This window comes from Camelina sativa, chromosome 17 (genome assembly GCF_000633955.1).
Source record: "Camelina sativa cultivar DH55 chromosome 17, Cs, whole genome shotgun sequence".
NCBI classification, from domain to species: domain Eukaryota; kingdom Viridiplantae; phylum Streptophyta; class Magnoliopsida; order Brassicales; family Brassicaceae; genus Camelina; species Camelina sativa.
In genome coordinates this window covers 19,294,609-19,313,374 of record NC_025701.1, presented here as the reverse complement: position 1 = coordinate 19,313,374, position 18,766 = coordinate 19,294,609, and the positions used below count along the sequence as shown (strand labels likewise).

The following is an 18,766-nucleotide window of genomic DNA, read 5'->3' as shown; positions in this document are numbered from 1 at the left end:
CTCTTTCGCGACTAGAATCTTTGCCTTTCTTCTTATCTTCTCCCAATTTAATAACCAGAGATAACCAGAACTCAACCAGAATCAATTCCACCGGTTTAGACCAAACCTAAAAACTGAATCACAATTAAGAACCTCAACAAAAAAAAATCAAATCACAATATATGCGAAAGAAAAAGTCTACATTATAATTTTAAATTTGTATAATGTAGTCTATTTTTAAAATTTAAAATTTATTTAAATCATCATTATCTTTTTTTGTTTTCATAAAATATAGAATTAGAAGTTAAGTTTTGTATAGAAATTGTTGTTGTCTTGCTTTAGTTGTTAGTTGTGGTTTATTAAAATTATTTTTCATTTTGTCGTTTCATTGTTATTTGGTTTTATTAGATGTGGTTGTAGGTAATGTTTTTATTATATGTTTTTTTACTTAGTAATCTGTGGGAGTAGTATTTTTCTAAACGCTTTTATGTTTGGAGTATTTTTCTCAGCTCAATGCCTCCACCTTAAGCCACCATTTCGTTAAGCTAACTTAAACTACTTATGGTCTTCTCAATCTCGACTCTTCTTTACCTTCTCTTCCTCCGCCTCCTTCCTCCTCTGCTACCTCCGCTATATCTCTGATGACTCCGCCTGAGAGATTTACTATCAATGGTAAGGAGATAATGGTTGGTAAGTCTGAGCTGACGATGAAGGTTATTAACTTCTGGGAGCTACTATCAGGTCTCGACAGTGGCGATACTTGCCTATTTTCTCCAATTCCGGCGAAATGTAATGTATCCGGTGGTGGTGGTGGTGGTGGAATCCATGTAAGTAAAGATAAAATTAAGAGAGAAAGGAAATTGTAAGAGGCATGAAATTGGAGGAGAGGACATTATATACGACTTCAACTTGCACCAATTGAAGAAAAAGTAGTGGGACTTAAATTGAATGAGACAACATTGAATTACCGTTTAAGAGGAAGACGTTACGATGGAGACAATGAAAGGATGTGGAGGAAAAGGGAGGGAAGAAAGAATGAAGAAGGTGAGGGACGCTTGAGGTCACACAACGTAATAAAGAGGGGGGGGGAGACGTTTGAGGTCGCACAACAACAGCGGCGGAAGAGCTACCTGGAGAAGGGTTTTATTCCTACAACATATAAAACATGTATAACTAAGAGCATCTCCATTGGTAAACTTGTAAGCAAATATGTTAACATTATTTTAATTATAAAAAGTACAAATTCAAAGCTAATAACTTTTGTAAGCTTACAAGAAATATGCGTATTATTAGCACACGAAAAACGCTATTATATCGTTTTGATAGGGATTTCGTAAACGATGTCTTTGCCGGTGCTATTTTAGAACGGATACATACAATAGCGTTTTTTTGTATGCTATTATCTGTCTCTCTATAATAACGCAATTTTATCGCTATAGTAAAATTATTTGTAGCATTTTTTATTTGCCATATTATAATTAATAGTAGCAAAATATTTGTACTATAGGTTTGTCAACAATCGCTAAATATTTTTGCTATAATATCTTTTTTGCATTACATATTTTCTATATTTTTATATAAATTAAATTTGATCAAAAATATATATTTAAATATATATATTATTTCATAAAAATACATTTAAAACATATTTTTTACAAAAAAAACTAATCCAAACGAAATCTTATATACAAAAACATCAACTACTCTGTCTTAGACAAAATGCTCCTCTTCTCTCTTAATCTCTTCAGCTCTCTCTTTTGGGTTCTTGCTCACTCACCACTGGTTCTGCATAAAAGTAAACAGTTTGAAGAGTTAAGGATGGTTAATAACTGTATCAAGAGATCACTCACCTTAACTGAATAAACCATATACTAAACCGGATCAATTTGTAGAAACAAGACTCGCTAACCTCAATATCTGTAACTTAAAGTAAGCGTCACTATCCCAAAAACAGTAGCTTCCAGATTCACCCTACAAAGCAGCACTATCCCAAAAACAGTAAAAGGAACAAAAAGAAAAATAAAAACTATAAATCAGATTGTTTACTGCAACATTCGATTCTCAATATTATATAGAACACAACATATCATAGTCAAATACTCAAATAAATACAGAAAATAGCTTTTTATATAAAAAAGATACATTCAAATCTCCATCCTCACCTTCTTACATGCCTCGATACACTTACAGCTCATAGGTTCCTCCTGCTCGATTTCCCTATCAGAATTAAACATTCATAACTCTGTTTACAATATGAACAGAAGAATAACACAAGCAAGAACTCACTCACCATTGCTGCTAACCCAACGTCGAATCCAACAATGCCCTGAACACATTCAAAGCTTATATGAATGACTTATATTAAGAAACACAAGTTAGTTGCTGATAGCAAACACACTTATAAATATAAACCAGCTAGCAGACCTCTTTGTAGTTTAATCGCATGAAGCTCTCTGTCCTTCTCTTGATTCCATTGTAATCATTGGGCTTGAAGCTCAATCTCCACCTGCTGTAGGTTCTCTTTGTAGAAATGTTATGAATTTGCTGCTGCAACAGCTCACCATTTACACAAAAGTATAATTTTCTATTCTCCAATAAGCAAGACAATTAAGCGGACTTGCAAAAACAGAAGTAACTAACCTAGTATATGGTTCTTTCATATGTCTGGTTTAGCTTCAACTGTTCTAAATCCTGCAACAGATCTGACAAAGGAAATGAACCATTAAGATACAACTGAAAAATATACCTCCAATGGTAAAGTTCTTAATTTTTTTTTTTTTTTTAACTCGCTTTAAAAAAGGAAGAAGAAGCAGCTTGAACTTCAAGCAAGAAACATGACACACAAGAGAAAGTTTACAAGGTTGGGATATTTGGTGCTAGGTGCAGAGAGAAGAGCAGCAGTGTGAACCAAATGGTAAAGAGAAGTCGTTTGCCACACCTGAAATAAACATAAAATCGGAGCCAGCAAGCAAACCGGAGCCACCATGAGGCTAAAAATTACTATATGAGCTAAAACCATTGTTCCAATACAAGAATGTGTTCACGGTTTGTTATCATTGAGACGTGATGAATAATTCTAATTTGAGATTAAAATATAGATGTAACATGAAGAAGGGAGTTTTCTTTTGGAAAAGGAAGAAACATACCATGTCATTCTCCTTCTTCTTCTCAATTAGCTTTATCGACCAATCTTGCTAACTCTTTGGGAGGTCATACCACATCATCATATCCATCATCTACATTCAAAATCTATGTTAATATGTGATTAAGAATACTGTAACCATCAAGGATAAGACATTAACAGGAGAGTAGAGACTAACATTACATGTAATCAACTAAAACTCATTATATAGTTCTTGTCAAAAGATGACTCAAACGTGGTTTGGCATAAGGAACATATCTGAACACTACAACATCACCACACACAAACTTGTAATCCTTGAGGCAAATTTTGTCCACAAGTACAAAATCATCTGCACCAACAATTGAACATCTAATAAGAAAAGAAGAATAGACCAAAAAATGCAAGAGTCAACTTTGAACCAGTTTTGGCTAAAGGACACTCACCTAAATAAGATTTTTTCTGGGGATTCATTGTCGGAAACCATCTGCAACAAAATCCACAAGGCTCCAGAGTTAATAAAGCTTTTAAATAATGTTTTCAAATACAAAATGACATAATCTATCAATTGCATCTTACAATAATCTTAAATAATTCTCATTCCAAACCAGACCCAATACAGTTATACCAGACTTAAAACCATAGTATTGTCAAGCAGCATGAACCGATCTTGTGAATCTAACCTTAATTAAACTATGCTAAACTAATTGAACTAAACCTAATCGATTCATGGAGATGCAGCTTAAGCCGTTTGCCGTTAAAAAAAAATCGTACCAATAGAAAGAGATTGGAGCATCGAAAGAGAGATTGAATCATTGACCATCGATTAGTGTTGGGTTGCTTCTCGATTCTCCTCTAAATTCACGTGCAAGGAACAATACACTCGTCGTAGACCGTATCATCGTCTTCACCAGTCTCAGTGGGCAACCTCGTCCCGTGTCTGCTGTAATGAACGACAAGAACGTCGCCAGAATCAGCAGATCCGATGGAAGACTTCATTTCGCATCAAATGGTGAAACAGCATGGATCGTGAGTTAAGGAGAAGAGCAACCGGTGGAGATGGAGCGTCTTGACAGCGCGGAAGAGAGACTAATAGGTTTAATCCATAAGATAGAAAAATGTGTGGGCCTGAATTATCTCTGGAAAAGTTTAGGCTAAGTCCAATCCAAAATCCAAAATAAAAAGAAAAAGTTGCTGACGTGGCAGCATCATGAGTGAGTAAAAGGCAACTTTATATATATAGAAGAAGTTGCTGATGTGGCAGCACCAGAAATGAGTAAAAGGCAACTTTATATATATAGATGATAAATTATATCAATTAAAAAGAAAATCAAACAAAGATGATAGAAGAATTATCCTTTTAAATCTTAACAAAAATCTTATTAATATCTTTATTATTAATTATGAAACATCGATTATGTTTAGTTGTATGGATGACTGAGAATTAGTTATAAGGTTGTTTTGATACATGCATATAAGAAATAATATAGATTTCATATATATGCTAGATGAATTTTACTTTATAAAATATAAAATGTTAATATAGATTAATTTTTTTTATCATTGTATTTTATAAGTTTTATTATTTCCACTTAAACCGAATTTTTAAATATAATTAATCTTATTTTTACCAATCACGAAATAAATAAAATTAACACTAATAACAATCAAATTTAGATAAGAAAAAAAAAGCGATAATTGTTAAGAGATTTTTATTATTATAAAGTTATAAACAAAAAATGTATTTGAGGTCCTACTTATTGAAGGTCGAGTCCAAGAATAGACTAATAAAAGAGACCAAACACTCCACACTCTCTCTCCCCTCGCCGTTATCCAATCACACTCCTTTTTTTTTTCTTTTCACAGCAGTGAAAAAATAAAAGACACAAAACAAAAGTGAAGTAAACTCGTTTCGAGTTTGGTTTTTCTCAACGAATCCTTACTTAATCACTCTGATCAAATACCATTAATTATCACCGATCCTCTGATTAATCACTCTTTAATCCTTTCTCTCTCTCTCTCTCTCTCTCTTTATTTCTCTCTCTTTCTTTTTCTTCTTCTTCCTTCCTTCCATAGAGAGCACCTTATGCTGATTCCTCTCTTTCTCCTCCTCAAATCGTAACCTAACCTCGATCCCCCCGATTCCTTTTCACTCTTCAAGTTTCGTTTTTTAATTTCTGGGTTTTTTGCCTCTCTGATCATGGCGGTTGTTGAGACTGTAGCAGCTGATGCAGCAGGAGGGGTCGTGATCCAGGCGCCGTCTTCACCACCTTCTTCAATGACAAGTCAAGATTCCGGCGTTTCTTCCGACGATCAGAACCATCACTCCAGGATCGATCAAGTTCTCCGCCACGATCAAGTAGTGGTTGGTGGTGGTGGTGGTGGTCTCTACAGCAAGATCGGGTCACACGTGGCGAGATCCGACGGCGTTGACGGTGGTGAGAGCTTCAATCGTGATATGAGAGAGCTTCAGGAGCTTTTCTCTAAACTCAATCCCATGGCTGAAGAGTTTGTTCCTCCTTCTCTCAATAAACAAGGAGGTAACGGAGGACTTAACGGTGGCTTCTTCACCTCTGCTGGTTCCTTTTTCCGTAACAATGGCTTTGCCGGTGCTGCAAACGAAAACGGTGGTTTCCGACGGGTAAGACTTTTCACCTGTTTGTGTCTAAATTTGTGTGAATTCACTGAATTGTGTTAGGAGTTTTTCTTAACTGATTGCTTTTTCAGAGGATAAGACACAATTGGGAAAGGTTTTGTGTAATCTAGGACTCATAGCTGTGATTAATTTGTGTGTGTGTGTGGGATGTAGAAGAAGAGCTTTGGTCAAGGGAAGAGAAGGATGAACGCTCGAACAAGCATGGCTCAGAGGGAAGATGTTATCCGTAGAACTGTCTATGTCTCTGATCTTGATCAACAGGTTTTAAAGCTTTAACCTTTACTCTCTTCTATGACATTCCTCAAGGACGTTTCGTCTTGACTTTTTTGGTTTGTGTTGTAGGTCACTGAAGAGCAGCTTGCTGGTTTGTTTGTGAGTTGTGGACAGGTTAAAAATATCTTCTCATTGATAAACTCTCATCTTTGTACCTTGCTTGCTTGTTGTGTTTTAACTGTGTTTTAGTTTTAGCAGGTTGTTGATTGCCGTATATGTGGTGACCCAAACTCGGTGCTTCGGTTTGCATTTATTGAGTTTACTGATGAAGGTAACTCTTTTCGTTTACTTGTGTCTATTTTTGGAGTATCATCAGTGTACTACTACAGTGGTTAAGTGTCTTATGTTGGCAATTTTGGTGGTTTTTGTTTTCCTTCAGAGGGTGCGATGACTGCTCTGAATTTATCGGGGACTATGTTAGGATTCTATCCTGTGAAAGTTCTGCCATCCAAAACAGCTATTGCACCGGTTAACCCGACATTTTTGCCCAGGGTGAGGTTTTTTCTTCTACTATATGCAAAGTCTCTGACGATTTTGTGACTTGACAAAATGATTTAGTCCTGTACTTTTTTGTTTGTTTGTTTGTTTGTTTGGTGTTATTATTGCAGACTGAAGATGAGCGTGAGATGTGCGCAAGAACTATCTACTGCACTAACATTGACAAGAAGGTGGGGCTCCCTTGAAACGTTTCTCTTCACTTTACCTTAACTGATGAAAAGTACCTCAGTTTTCACATTTGTAAAAATTGCTTACAGGTGACTCAATCTGATGTGAAGGTCTTTTTCGAATCGTTCTGTGGAGAGGTGAGCAAATCTTGTTGAGTTGCTAAACTAACTGCAAAGTTGTTTTTTTTTTGTTTTTGTTTTGTGCAATAGTGTACTAATGAGAAGATGTTGTCATAATACAGGTTTACCGCCTGAGGCTGCTTGGAGATTATCAACACTCAACTCGTATTGCTTTTGTAGAGTTTGTAATGGTAATTGTCAAAATACACCTCCACGCCATTCTTGATCTCTTGTGTCAAATTCTGAGTAATCAATCTATCGTTTATTATCTTCGCAGGCAGAAAGCGCAATAGCAGCTCTCAACTGCAGTGGAGTTGTTCTTGGTTCTTTACCGATAAGGTCAGAAAAACAAAACAGATCTTTGCGTTAGAATACGCAGCTAAAAACAAATTCGTTATTGTGATGGTTTTGTTTTGGTTTATACAGGGTGAGTCCTTCAAAGACGCCTGTTCGTCCCAGATCACCAAGGCATCCAATGCATTGATCTTATAGCTTTTACAAGGTTTTCTTTCACATATCTCGTGTCTCAATATATATATATATATATATATATGGCTGTGTCTTCTTAAAAACAGCATACACAGTTATGTAAAGATGTTTGTCTGCATCTCTCATCTCTTCGTTGTTCGGAATGTAACTCTGGGATCTTGATGATGCTTCCTTCTTCCGTTGCCTTTTTTCTTCTTACCTGAGAATCTTTTGGGTAAAAAACCTCGTAGAGAGTTTTTAAATTTACTTTTTATGAGAAAAAGAGCTTATACAAACACTCTATATCAAAAACTTAGAACTTTCTTTAACAGTTATTACAGTCAAGAAGGTTGATTTATGACAAAAACCAAAAAAGAGTTAGAATCAAATTTGATGTTAGAACAGAAGCAGTTGTGTTGTGTTAGAAATATGTATGTTGGGGATCAGACAAGTCAACTAAGTACAGCTGTTTTTTGTCAGTTCTTTTATTTTATCTTCTAAAAAGTCAACTTTTGTGAAATTCCGAGAAATAATAATAAATAAAAAAAATTTGGTGGTTTTCTGAATCTTTTTGTGGCGTCATAACAGTACAAAAAAATGCGGTCTAGATACAACGGCTTTACTCAAGTGTTTGTGCATTTCGAGATTTTACTCTTGTCCTTTCATTTTTTTTGTTTTTTTTAACGAAATTGATAAAACGAGAATTTTTATCTTTATGAGAAATTATTTTGGAATATACATCCAAGTACTTATTGAGATACGTAGATACAAATATAATCATACAAATCCAAACGTTTTAAACATGCATGGTCCGATTCCAACCCCACCTAAATGTTTTTCTTCTATTTCTATAACAGATTATTTTAATTTGTAGATATTTTGAACTGATTTTTTTTTTGGGCAAAATTTTGAACTGTTTCTTTTTTTTTTTTTTTGGCAAAATTTTGAACTGATTAAACTATAAAAATATCCAAAAAAAAACTAGAGAAATTCGCGTTATGTGACGGTATATAAGAAGATTCAATTATTGTTATAAAAGACTCACAAGTCTTGGCTTCCTAACAGACGCTCATATTAATTTGGCTACTCCTGTGGTTAGTTAGAAAATCCACGCAAAATGTGTTGCTCCACTTACATATAAACCTTCTTTTTTTCCACTTATAGAGACCTTTTCTACAATTTTTTTTTAATTTCCTTCCTTATTATTTACATAATGTCTTGGTTTAAGAGATTTTTAAGTTCTAAATACATTTTTGAATTTAACCACTAGAATTTCGAATTTTGCTGAATACTATATGGTAAAGAGTTCTTAGCAAGTCCACCACATGTAACCAAAATTTGAGTTTCCAATGTCACCACACGCGGGTTTAAAGGCTTTAAGCTATTGACGCACACTGCACACACATTACATATCATGGTCAATTTTCTAGCTACTTCTATCACCAGGCCAGACTCTGTCCATTTGTATGCATGATTGATGTGCTATTTAAAGCCATTTAATATCAAGTAAAGTAGTCCCCGCAATAACCTACCACTTATTTTTCTCCACCATACATTACCAAATTTGCGATTATTTTGTTTCTATTTAAAATTTCATTGACGTTTGAAACACAAAATATTTGATGACGATGTACATAACATTGACGTGACGCTGTCTAGTCATGAACAATGGCGGTTTTTCAATGACGGTATTTAATGTTAAGGTTCACAAATCTTATGTGAAGATAAACAGTTTTAATTTTTGCATGAAATATATAAGTTAGTTAGTTGGAACACAAATTAAAGATACCATCGGCTAAATCGGTCTTTAACTATCCTCGGTTCAAATTGAGATAAACATTTTGATAGTTATATGTAAAGGGACTAAGTGGTGATATCAATCTTATCAAACCCCCACCTCTCTCGGGATTATTGACTCGATACATGTGACTCGACATCCTGGCTATATTTAGACATGTATAGATCTCTGATCTGTATAAATAAAGCTACATATTCATAATAAGACATATCTAATAAAAAGACCATGGCGGAGACTCAAGGGAAGGTCATCACTTGCAAAGGTATAATAATTCAATTGCTCACCAGTCACCACCAATGTGATAGTTTCTTATCATTATGATGATGATGATTATGGTTATAATGATAATTGTATTTTGATGCTTGTAGCTGCTATTGCGTGGGGTCCAAAAGAGCCGCTCGTCATACAAGAAATATGCGTCGATCCACCTCAGAAATTGGAAGTCCGGCTTAAAATCCTTTACTCCTCCATTTGCCATACCGATCTAGGATTTTGGAACGGCACGGTACTCATGAACCTATTTTCAAAGCAATACAAATCATGCATGCTTCTTGATTACCATTGTAATCTAATCAATATATCTTCTTCTTCTTTTTTTTTGTGTGTGTAAAAGAACGAAGCTGAAAGAGCATTTCCAAGGATTCTTGGCCATGAAGCTGTCGGGTATATCATGATATATATTTTTTTAAACAGCACACTTGTGACGCTAATTAAACATATTTTTATATGTTTTGGGGAAATGTTTAATAGGATTGTGGAGAGTGTAGGAGAAGGAGTAAAAGATGTGAAAGAAGGAGACTATGTGATTCCGACTTTCAATGGAGAATGCGGTGAATGTAGAGTGTGTACGAAAGAAGAGAGTAATCTTTGTGAGAAATATCAGGTAGATCCAATGAAGAGAGTGATGGTGAATGATGGAGGGACGAGATTCTCAACCACCACAACCAAGGACGGTGGTTCGAGCCAGAGCCAACGCATTTATCACTTCCTTAACACCTCAACCTTCACTGAATACACCGTCTTGGACTCGGCATGCGTTGTCAAGATCGACCCTAATGCTCCTCTCAAGCAAATGAGCCTCTTGAGCTGTGGCGTCTCCACTGGTTAGTTACTTAATTACTCCTATATAGCAATTGAATTCATGGATTTGTGTCCATATAGTCTTTACCATTAAAGGAATATTGGTTAAAATGGATATCTTATCTCTTTTGGGAGCTAATATAGTGAGTTTTGGGGCTAGCTAAGCTAGGGAACAAAGGAGGAAGGGACCTATGACCTATCAATTGGACTACCCTGGTTTCCAAAACACATTTATTTATCTTTGTCTTTTTCAAATAAATGTGGATTTTAATGTTACATATTCTCGTGGTCCGTTAACCACCACTAGTATATATATATATATATATATATATATATATATATATATATATATAAGTTTTATCTTTTTTTTTCTCAAATGGTAAAAACAAAAAACAAATTACTAAGAAGCGTGAATTCACATGATGTGTTTGCTTGTTATAAATTTGACAAAAATAGGGGTGGGAGCAGCTTGGAACTCTGCAAAAGTGAAGGAAGGAACAACGACTGCTGTCTTTGGATTGGGTTCTGTTGGACTTGCTGTAAGATTATAGTTAGCTGAAGTCATTTTTTTATATATATACAAAGTCAAAATGATAAATATATATTTCATGACTGAGAAATGAAGGTGGCTGAAGGTGCAAGAGCAAGAGGAGCTTCTAGGATCATTGGTGTTGATGCTAACGCTTCAAAATTTGAGAAGAGTAACTTTTCTTTTCATAAAACACCATCATTCTATTACTATGTCGTTTAATATAGTGTTCTATTCATCCACGACCATATCCATAATACTATGAGTTACATTACCCTATAACTCAATTCGAGTATTGCAGGTAAACTGATGGGAGTAACAGACTTCGTAAACCCTAAGGACTTAACTAAACCAGTTCATCAGGTACTATATCAATTCCATAACACAAAAATATAACCAACAATTCTAAACTAACTTAGTATAAATTGATTTTGATTCATTAATAAAAAAGATGATACGAGAGATAACGGGAGGAGGAGTGGACTATAGCTTCGAGTGCACAGGGAACGTTGATGTTCTTCGTGAAGCCTTTTTATCCACTCACGCCGTAAGTGCTTAATTAGCAACAATATGAATTGTGATTTTTTTTCTCTACTTGAGTTAATTTTGTTACTTGAGAAACAAGAAAATATGAAAATTAATTCAAAACAATGATAGGGCTGGGGATCGACGGTGCTTGTAGGGATCTATCCGACGCCAAGAACATTGCCTCTTCACCCGATGGAGCTTTTCGAAGGCCGTAAAATCGCCGGTTCTGTTTTTGGCGGCTTCAAGCCCAAATCTCAACTTCCTAATTTTGCTCAACAATGCATGAAAGGGGTCTGAAATTTTTATATCTCTCGATACAATAATATATTTATTTTATTTAATTTTAGAAAAGGAATTTAAGTTGTGTGTTTTGGTGTGATTAATTTTGGAATCTTTCGATATGTAGGTCGTGAAATTGGAACCTTTTATTACCAATGAGCTTCCATTTGAGAAGATCAACGATGCGTTTCAGCTGCTTCGTGATGGAAAATCTCTTCGATGTATTCTCCAGATCGCTAAATTTCTCAAGAGATGATTGACTCTACACATTCGTATAGTATTACTACGCGATATACATCGTAAACCCAACAAACGCTTAATTTTACTGCATTACCCATTACTTTCTTACCTATATATTTGTATCAGCATTATCAAATAACGTGATTATTTATTTTGTGCTGAAGGATTATTTGATTTCAATTCAAATTCAGTTGATATAATTGATTATATTTTTAAATGTTACGTAAATTCAAAAGTATCTGAGTTCTGTCTTATTTTATTACATATAATTTAACTTAGTTGTTTATTTAATTTTTTAATTACTCGGATAAAAACTCTAATAATCTTTCTTTCCCAGGCACTATTATCGAGGTGCTGCTACCATCGAATTTCTCCAACACCGGCAGGGCTTTTGCTCGCCGGCGTCGGGGTATCTCAACCGCTGCTCTTCTCTATTGGTCTCTCTGCTCTTCTAGTTTTATTATTCAAGTTTTTTTTTCCCCATCTTTTTCCCCTTTTGCAACCTTCCCAAATCACATCCTTTAACCCAGACCCAGACGAAGGCCTGCCTCAAATCGACTACAGAAGGATGGTGTGTCTGTTGAACCCCATCCTCGCCTGCATCAGCTTAGCCTCACCGTCGACGGTTTCAAATTCCTCTGCTCCCTCAATTTCCCAATCCAGCTTGCAATCCGCCTCTGCAAAACCCTCTCCCGCATCGTCACCTGAGCCTCTCTAGGTGGAGACGGCGTCGATGTTTGGTGAGATACCATTCAAAGCTGCGACCTTTCCCTGCTTTTGGACTTCCGTTGCAACGTCTTGTCACCCTCTGAGCTCGGTAGATCCATGGATGCTCTCACCGGAGCTGGGGATTCCTTCACCCCCTCCGTTTAGCCGCCGCCCGTATCAACCTCTTTGGTGATCCTCATCATCCTTAGGATTCCTGTGGATGAGCTCTCAATCTGATTATGGCCGGCTCGCTATTCAAGTGATCTTGCCCAACTGTCAAAAGCCCAGGTTTTCTCTTTCTACTCTCTTGTTACCTGATAAACGGTTTCTAGTTTCCCTGGTTGATCTTGATGTCCGAAGACTATATATGAGACTCCCATTATCTAGACTGTTTTGGAATAACAAAGGGTATGTTAGGTCTCTGGTTTCTGCTCAATGGTCGACATTGTCTGATGGGTCTCAAAACTGGAAACTTCAAACCTATTGTAAACCTATTCTATCTAGCGAACCCAGTTCTTACCCAAACCCCATTAACCGCACCATGTTTGTGTTAATGTCATCCCAACAGACCAAGCCTGCTCCTCACCCTCCATTGACAAACCGACTGCATGCTTTGTGTGGATTCCTTGATCTCTTTGGCAAAGGGCACGATATAAGAGAGGACCCACCTGTATTGCTACGGTTTGTCATACTTCTTTGACACCCTTGGGTCTCTGCTTCCCTTGCTTGTGCTATTTGTGAAGCTTTGCTGCTCTATGGTATATTGCCCTGTAACCCAATGTTAACATCTGACGATCTACAGCAAACCACTCTCAGCACCATCACCTCCATCCGGGCTACAGCTCATCAAATCCCTGCCATAGCATTGCTTCTGCTAGTGCTCCTCGCTCCGGTGAGACCTTTGGCTCTGATTCCTCTACCAACGTCACAATGTCTTAAGACCGTGACCACCTTGTCATCTGTCGAGTTCCTCGATGATGATCAGTCTAGCAACTGTGACCTCGCCTGTTTCAAGCCGCTTCTTAGCGTTTGTTTCACAGCTCTCACGGACCCTTGTTTGATTTTATCTGTATCTTTGTTGATGGCTTTGGGGAAAGTCTTTGTTTGTAACCTTTTAAATTTTGGGGATCTGCTTCTCTCCTACAGCAAAAATCTTCAACTTGTTCAACCACTATTTTGGAGATGAATGAGTTGAATATTATTCAACCTAATTTTGTTCAACCCATTTTTTCAATTTTATGCATCTATTTGCAACCGTAACGTTTCTGTTTGATTGAATGGAAACTTCAGTTTGTCTAAAAACAAAAAAAGGCTGCAAATGGATGCACAAAATTAAACAAAATTGAAAAAATTGGTTGAACAAAATTGAGTTGAATAATATTCAACTCATTCATCTCCAAAATAGTGGTTGAACAAGTTGAAGATTTTTGCTGTAGGATTAGTTTATTTTTTCAACTTTTTGGGTTGAACGGGCTGAATGGTTTTTTCCAACCTCTTCAACCTTTACAATGCAAATGGTGAGAATTTGTTGAATAATTTTTTTTCAACCTCTTCAACCGTGCAACCATTTGCAGCCAAAGTTGTTTATTTAATTTTTAAGTAATAACGCTAAAACTAATTATGTGCAGAAAATTTCATAACCGATATTCATCTATTTTCCTTACTTTATATTATTTTATTATTTTATGTTGGTGATAGTTTCTTTGAGAATCTCCTACTGCAAATGCTCTAACTAACCACAAAATTTTGATATACATTAATATAGACAGGTTTAAACAAGAAAAATTGGGTATCTTTTATCAAAGAACCAAGAAAAGAGTTTAACACGTTTGTGTTACATGAAGCTCAAAGAGCTAGCCGATTAGCCTAATACAACAGGCTAAACGAAGAAGCAAGAAAAACCGATACTTTTGCGACTCGTCATGACTTGGAAATTATGAACCACATTATCTAAAATCTAAATTATATAAGTTGATTACTCATAAGTCATATATACATTGCATATATGTGTGGACGTATCTTTCTATTCAAATCTAATTAAAACTTACAAGATTCTATACATATAGTTGTCATATTATTAATTTGTATTATATAAATAAAATTTTGTTCGAATTCTACGTAGATATTTATCTTGCATGCAGGGCCGGCGCTGGACATTTATTGGCCGCAAGCTCAAGTAGACCTAAATTTTATAAAAACTTTTTTAAAATCGAATTTTTGAATTACAAAAAAATGGAGGTGATGGGGTTCGAACCTTGGTCCAAGACATTAATAACTAACCACTTTTACCAACAGACCAAGAGAACTTTTGTGTAAAAAAGGCCGATTAATAAGTACATATTATCTGACGGCCGCAAGCACCTGCTTGCCCTGCTTGTAGTCCTGGCCGGCTCTGCTTGCATGATATTTATCTAAAGACTAAACGATTAAAATACGTGCGTGCAGATTTTCTAATTCAAATAAATGCAGAAATTAGTAGACAATTACGTCAGTATGAGCATGGGTTTACATGACAATAGGCTTTTGTCGAAATTGCTTGACATGCAAACTTTTACAATGCTTCACCAACCAATGTAGTTTAACTTAATTATTAACCATTGACTATGGCTAATTAATTAAGCACTAATTAGTTAATCATCTAAAGTGTTTTTTATGATGCGTTAGTTTAGTACTCTCCAAACACCTCACAACTCACAACATACGCACTATAACCATAAATTCATCGTCGCATTCAAATATTACGCTCCAAACGCCCCAAAAGCACAGTCGATCCACTCACGCCGTAAGTCCTTTATAATAATGATGTTATCTCGCTTAATTATTTGATTTTCAACTCAAGTGATATACTGATTTCACATACTTATGTATTAATTAGAATATGTTATGTTACATAGCGTTAAAAGAATATATACCAAAAAAAAAAAAGAATATATACCACAAAAGGCTGATATATCTCCAAACCACATAATCTAACTTAAAAGTCAAAGAATTTGATTACTCATAAGCCATACATTGTAACTATGAGTGGATGTCTCTTTCTATTCAAATCTATGATTTACTATATCTATTTTTGTAGTAGTACTGATTTGAATTCATAAAACTGCAATTTAATTCAAATTCTTCTACGTAAACGACGTGTCTAGTTGATGATATGTATTTAAACAGTTCAAATAACTAATTCAAAAAAAACAAAAAAAAAAACAGAAAGTGGATAGTTACGTCAGTATGAGCATGGATTTACATGACTTCCCAGTTCCCATGACAATAGACTCTTGTCGGAATTGCTTGACATGCAAACTTTGCTGTGAGCTTCAACAACTAATGCAGTTTCACTCAGTTACTAACTATTGACTACGGCTGATTAATTAAGCAGTAAGCACTAATTAGTTAATCATTCAAAACGTTATTTGATGGAATAGTATATAGTCCGCCTAACCACCCACACCATACGCAAATATAACCAATCACTTATCGCGTTTAAATGTATTTATTAATTGGACTTTTGGTGCGATAGAAAAAAAAAAAAAAATTTGTGGAAGTTTTGTCATTTAAAACATCCACATTTGTGCTACGTTCTGCCGAAAGAAAAAAAAAACAAAAAAAGAATGAATCAAAGAAGAAGAAGCTGTGTCGATATGTTATAACATCTTATATAATATGACAAGATTTTTTAAACTTTGCCTATTGATGCGACATTTAACGTTTTTGCGACACGTGTATTTTACATTAATTTGAAGTTTGATATTTTAAATTTATTTATTTAGGGGGTTATTGGTTTAGGATTTAGAAAGAATTTTAATGACTTTAAAAGTTATGTAAAATATGTTGTTATTCAATCAAGACTTTTAAAAACTCTTTAAAAATTTGGTGTTATTGGTTGTGTATTTGTAAAAAGTTATCTAAAATCTTGATAAATCTAGTTATTGGATTAAGATATTGGATTAAGAGTCTTATAAAGTCATTAAAAGTTTTATGTTATTCAATTAAAACTAAAGAATCTTGGATTGTTAATGAATTCAAGTTTGGTGTTATTGGTTTAGGATTTTATATTATTTTCTTCATAACAAAAGTCATGAAAACTCTTTCATCAAATAGAAATATTTTGAAAGATTTTATGAAAGATTTTACAAGATTAGGAAACACAAATCAGCAAGATTTAAAATAACTTCCTAAATAATACTCTACAATCTTCTAAAATACAAGCTTATTATAGAATCCTTCATTTTTACTTTCTAATTTTCTATGATTTTAAAAATCAGCAAGATTTTTAAAAACACAAAGTCATTAAAATTCTTTCTAAATCCTAAACCAATACCCCCTCCTTAGAAAAGTTCTCATTTCTTTTATCTTCTTCTACCAAATCTTTAATTGTTTTTGGTTTGTATTATTTAATATTATGTCATAGCAAGAATCTATATAGTTTACTTTGGTAAAAAAAAAAAGTTTTACAAGAATATATTTTATTTAATTTAATTTATACGATTTGTAAACTCCTCACTAATGTTCCTTTTAAATTTCTTTACTCTTTGTCTAACAAATCTTTAATTATTTTTTGTTTTTAATTTAGTATTATTTCATAGTAAAAATCTCTATAGTTTATTTTTGTTAAAGAAAAGTAATCTATTTTACAAAAATATATTTATTCTATTTTGTTTTTACAATTTATAAAATTTTCACTTATTTTTTATCACAACCGTAACTTTATTACTTAACTATTTTTATCGGTTTCACATGTCAATATTTACTATATATTAAACTATAATAAAGTAGAGTTGTGAGAAATTGTCATTTGGCATCACTCTATTTTTTTAACATGTGTCATTTTTTTCAATTTTAATTAAATAAAAAGACACATTATTGCTAATCTAACTAAATTGTCTACACACATATTTTTTTAATTTGGGACATTTGATTTGTTCAATTTCTTTAGATTACATTTACTTCTCTCAATCAGTTACTTTTATGACATTATTGGTGGATGTTTTCTTTTGTTCAAACTGTTCATTTTGCAATAATACATATGACCAAATTAATTACAATTAATATGCTTTATAACTGTATTTATTGTTATGAATGTGATTACTCAGAACAATGGAATTCCTTACAAACTTCAAACAATGTTTAGTGTATTATATAAGATTCAATGTTCACATGACCAATAACGAAGAAAACGATCACTCACGACATGTCTTTCTTTTCCCATCATTTCTCATGGTATTTTTTATTTTATTTTTTCTTATGAAGTTTTTTTTAAAAAACATAATGTCTTGCAGTATGATGATTAATAGATTAATTTATCTATGACTATTTGAAGAAACTGTTTACAAAGCCATGTCAATGTTTTTTTCTTTTTTGTATCAGAGTATTGTCAATATTTATTAGCCTCTTTCAAAGGATTATGTTTTATGATAGTCATGATTTAAAATTTTTGCATTGTTTTGTAATGTGGTTTTTTAACTTTCAAACTATAGTTGGATGTCTTAAGTGATGAAGATGAGCCTAATGCTTGACTCCTAAAGCACAATCTCTTTGGCTTTGAACATTCACTCATAATATTATAGTTGTAAGTCCTTTAGATTTCTCCTCTTAAGTCCTATGATCTTCAGTTACAATATATTTCTAAGTTTATGTTTTGTACAAAAGCAAAACTACTTTTATATTGCATTGGTATTGTTTGAGTTGTCAATCATAACCTCTTGTCTATTTTTCTGTAACCTTTACTCCATCCGTCATTATGCTGAAAAAAGCTTACACTATTTCCAATGGTTGTCTATATTTTCTTGGTTTGAATTTTATATTTTATATTTAGAATATAATTTTGAAGAGATATGGTTTAGTATTTAGAATATAAGATTAAAAGCATGATGCTATTTTAGTATTTTTAGAATTTTAGAAATAATTTGCTAAATTTAAAACCAATATGCAATATGTAAAATTGTCCTTCTTTTAACACACTCCATAATTATAAACTTATAAATGTATGTATTGAAATTCTTTTCAATGCATATATAAATAACTTTATGTGCATTTTATATGTAGTTTAATGAAATTTTATTTTATATTTGATTTTATAATCCATGCATTGCGTGGGTAACTTTCTAGTAATATATATGGCAACAATTTAAGCTGAACACAACAACACATTTGAGCTTGAACCTTTTTCTTTGATGAGCCCAATTTTTATCTCAAACCATACACGACCATTTGAACCAAAATGGCTAAACCAAGAATGAATGAATACCCAACAAAATTTTTCACATTGGCTCCGGTTTCATCTCGGTCCTTTGTCAATGTTCTCCGAAGTGATATTCTAACTTCCTCT

General features: G+C 33.9%; 2 protein-coding genes and 1 long non-coding RNA gene across 9 annotated transcripts; 2 read left to right on the top strand and 1 right to left on the bottom strand.

The window, feature by feature from the left end:
* On the bottom strand, positions 1,583–4,232 carry LOC104757644. 7 transcript variants are annotated; one of them, XR_002036351.1, is made up of 10 exons: positions 3,875–4,232; positions 3,547–3,587; positions 3,305–3,452; positions 3,126–3,215; positions 2,837–2,917; positions 2,620–2,681; positions 2,404–2,526; positions 2,270–2,305; positions 1,889–2,196; positions 1,583–1,764 (listed from the first exon to the last, which is right to left on the bottom strand). It is a non-coding gene; the product is annotated as an uncharacterized LOC104757644 (long non-coding RNA). The 7 variants fall into 7 exon arrangements; XR_002036352.1 differs by having other exon boundaries at positions 2,620–2,670; XR_002036349.1 differs by lacking the exon at positions 2,837–2,917 and having other exon boundaries at positions 3,300–3,452.
* LOC104757643 (polyadenylate-binding protein-interacting protein 11) lies at positions 5,301–7,547 on the top strand. The gene is made up of 10 exons (XM_010480397.2): positions 5,301–5,741; positions 5,910–6,017; positions 6,099–6,143; positions 6,228–6,300; positions 6,409–6,521; positions 6,638–6,697; positions 6,785–6,832; positions 6,937–7,005; positions 7,092–7,153; positions 7,241–7,547. Exons 1-10 carry the CDS (start codon positions 5,301–5,303, stop codon positions 7,296–7,298), a joined length of 1,077 nt encoding a protein of 358 aa, XP_010478699.1. The 3' UTR covers positions 7,299–7,547.
* On the top strand, positions 9,090–11,919 carry LOC104757641 (alcohol dehydrogenase-like 3). The gene is made up of 10 exons (XM_010480396.2): positions 9,090–9,342; positions 9,449–9,585; positions 9,694–9,743; positions 9,831–10,183; positions 10,617–10,699; positions 10,786–10,861; positions 10,991–11,052; positions 11,141–11,236; positions 11,347–11,508; positions 11,624–11,919. Exons 1-10 carry the CDS (start codon positions 9,306–9,308, stop codon positions 11,750–11,752), a joined length of 1,185 nt encoding a protein of 394 aa, XP_010478698.1. The 5' UTR covers positions 9,090–9,305; the 3' UTR covers positions 11,753–11,919.

Coding starts and splice junctions, on each gene's coding strand:
- LOC104757643 (XM_010480397.2), top strand. CDS start 5,301: ATGGCGGTTGTTGAGACTGTAGCAGCTGATGCAGCAGGAGGGGTCGTG. Junction 6,018..6,098: donor TCTCTGATCTTGATCAACAG/GTTTTAAAGCTT, acceptor TTTGTGTTGTAG/GTCACTGAAGAGCAGCTTGC. Junction 6,698..6,784: donor GCACTAACATTGACAAGAAG/GTGGGGCTCCCT, acceptor AATTGCTTACAG/GTGACTCAATCTGATGTGAA.
- LOC104757641 (XM_010480396.2), top strand. CDS start 9,306: ATGGCGGAGACTCAAGGGAAGGTCATCACTTGCAAAG. Junction 10,184..10,616: donor GAGCTGTGGCGTCTCCACTG/GTTAGTTACTTA, acceptor TGACAAAAATAG/GGGTGGGAGCAGCTTGGAAC. Junction 11,053..11,140: donor TAACTAAACCAGTTCATCAG/GTACTATATCAA, acceptor TTAATAAAAAAG/ATGATACGAGAGATAACGGG.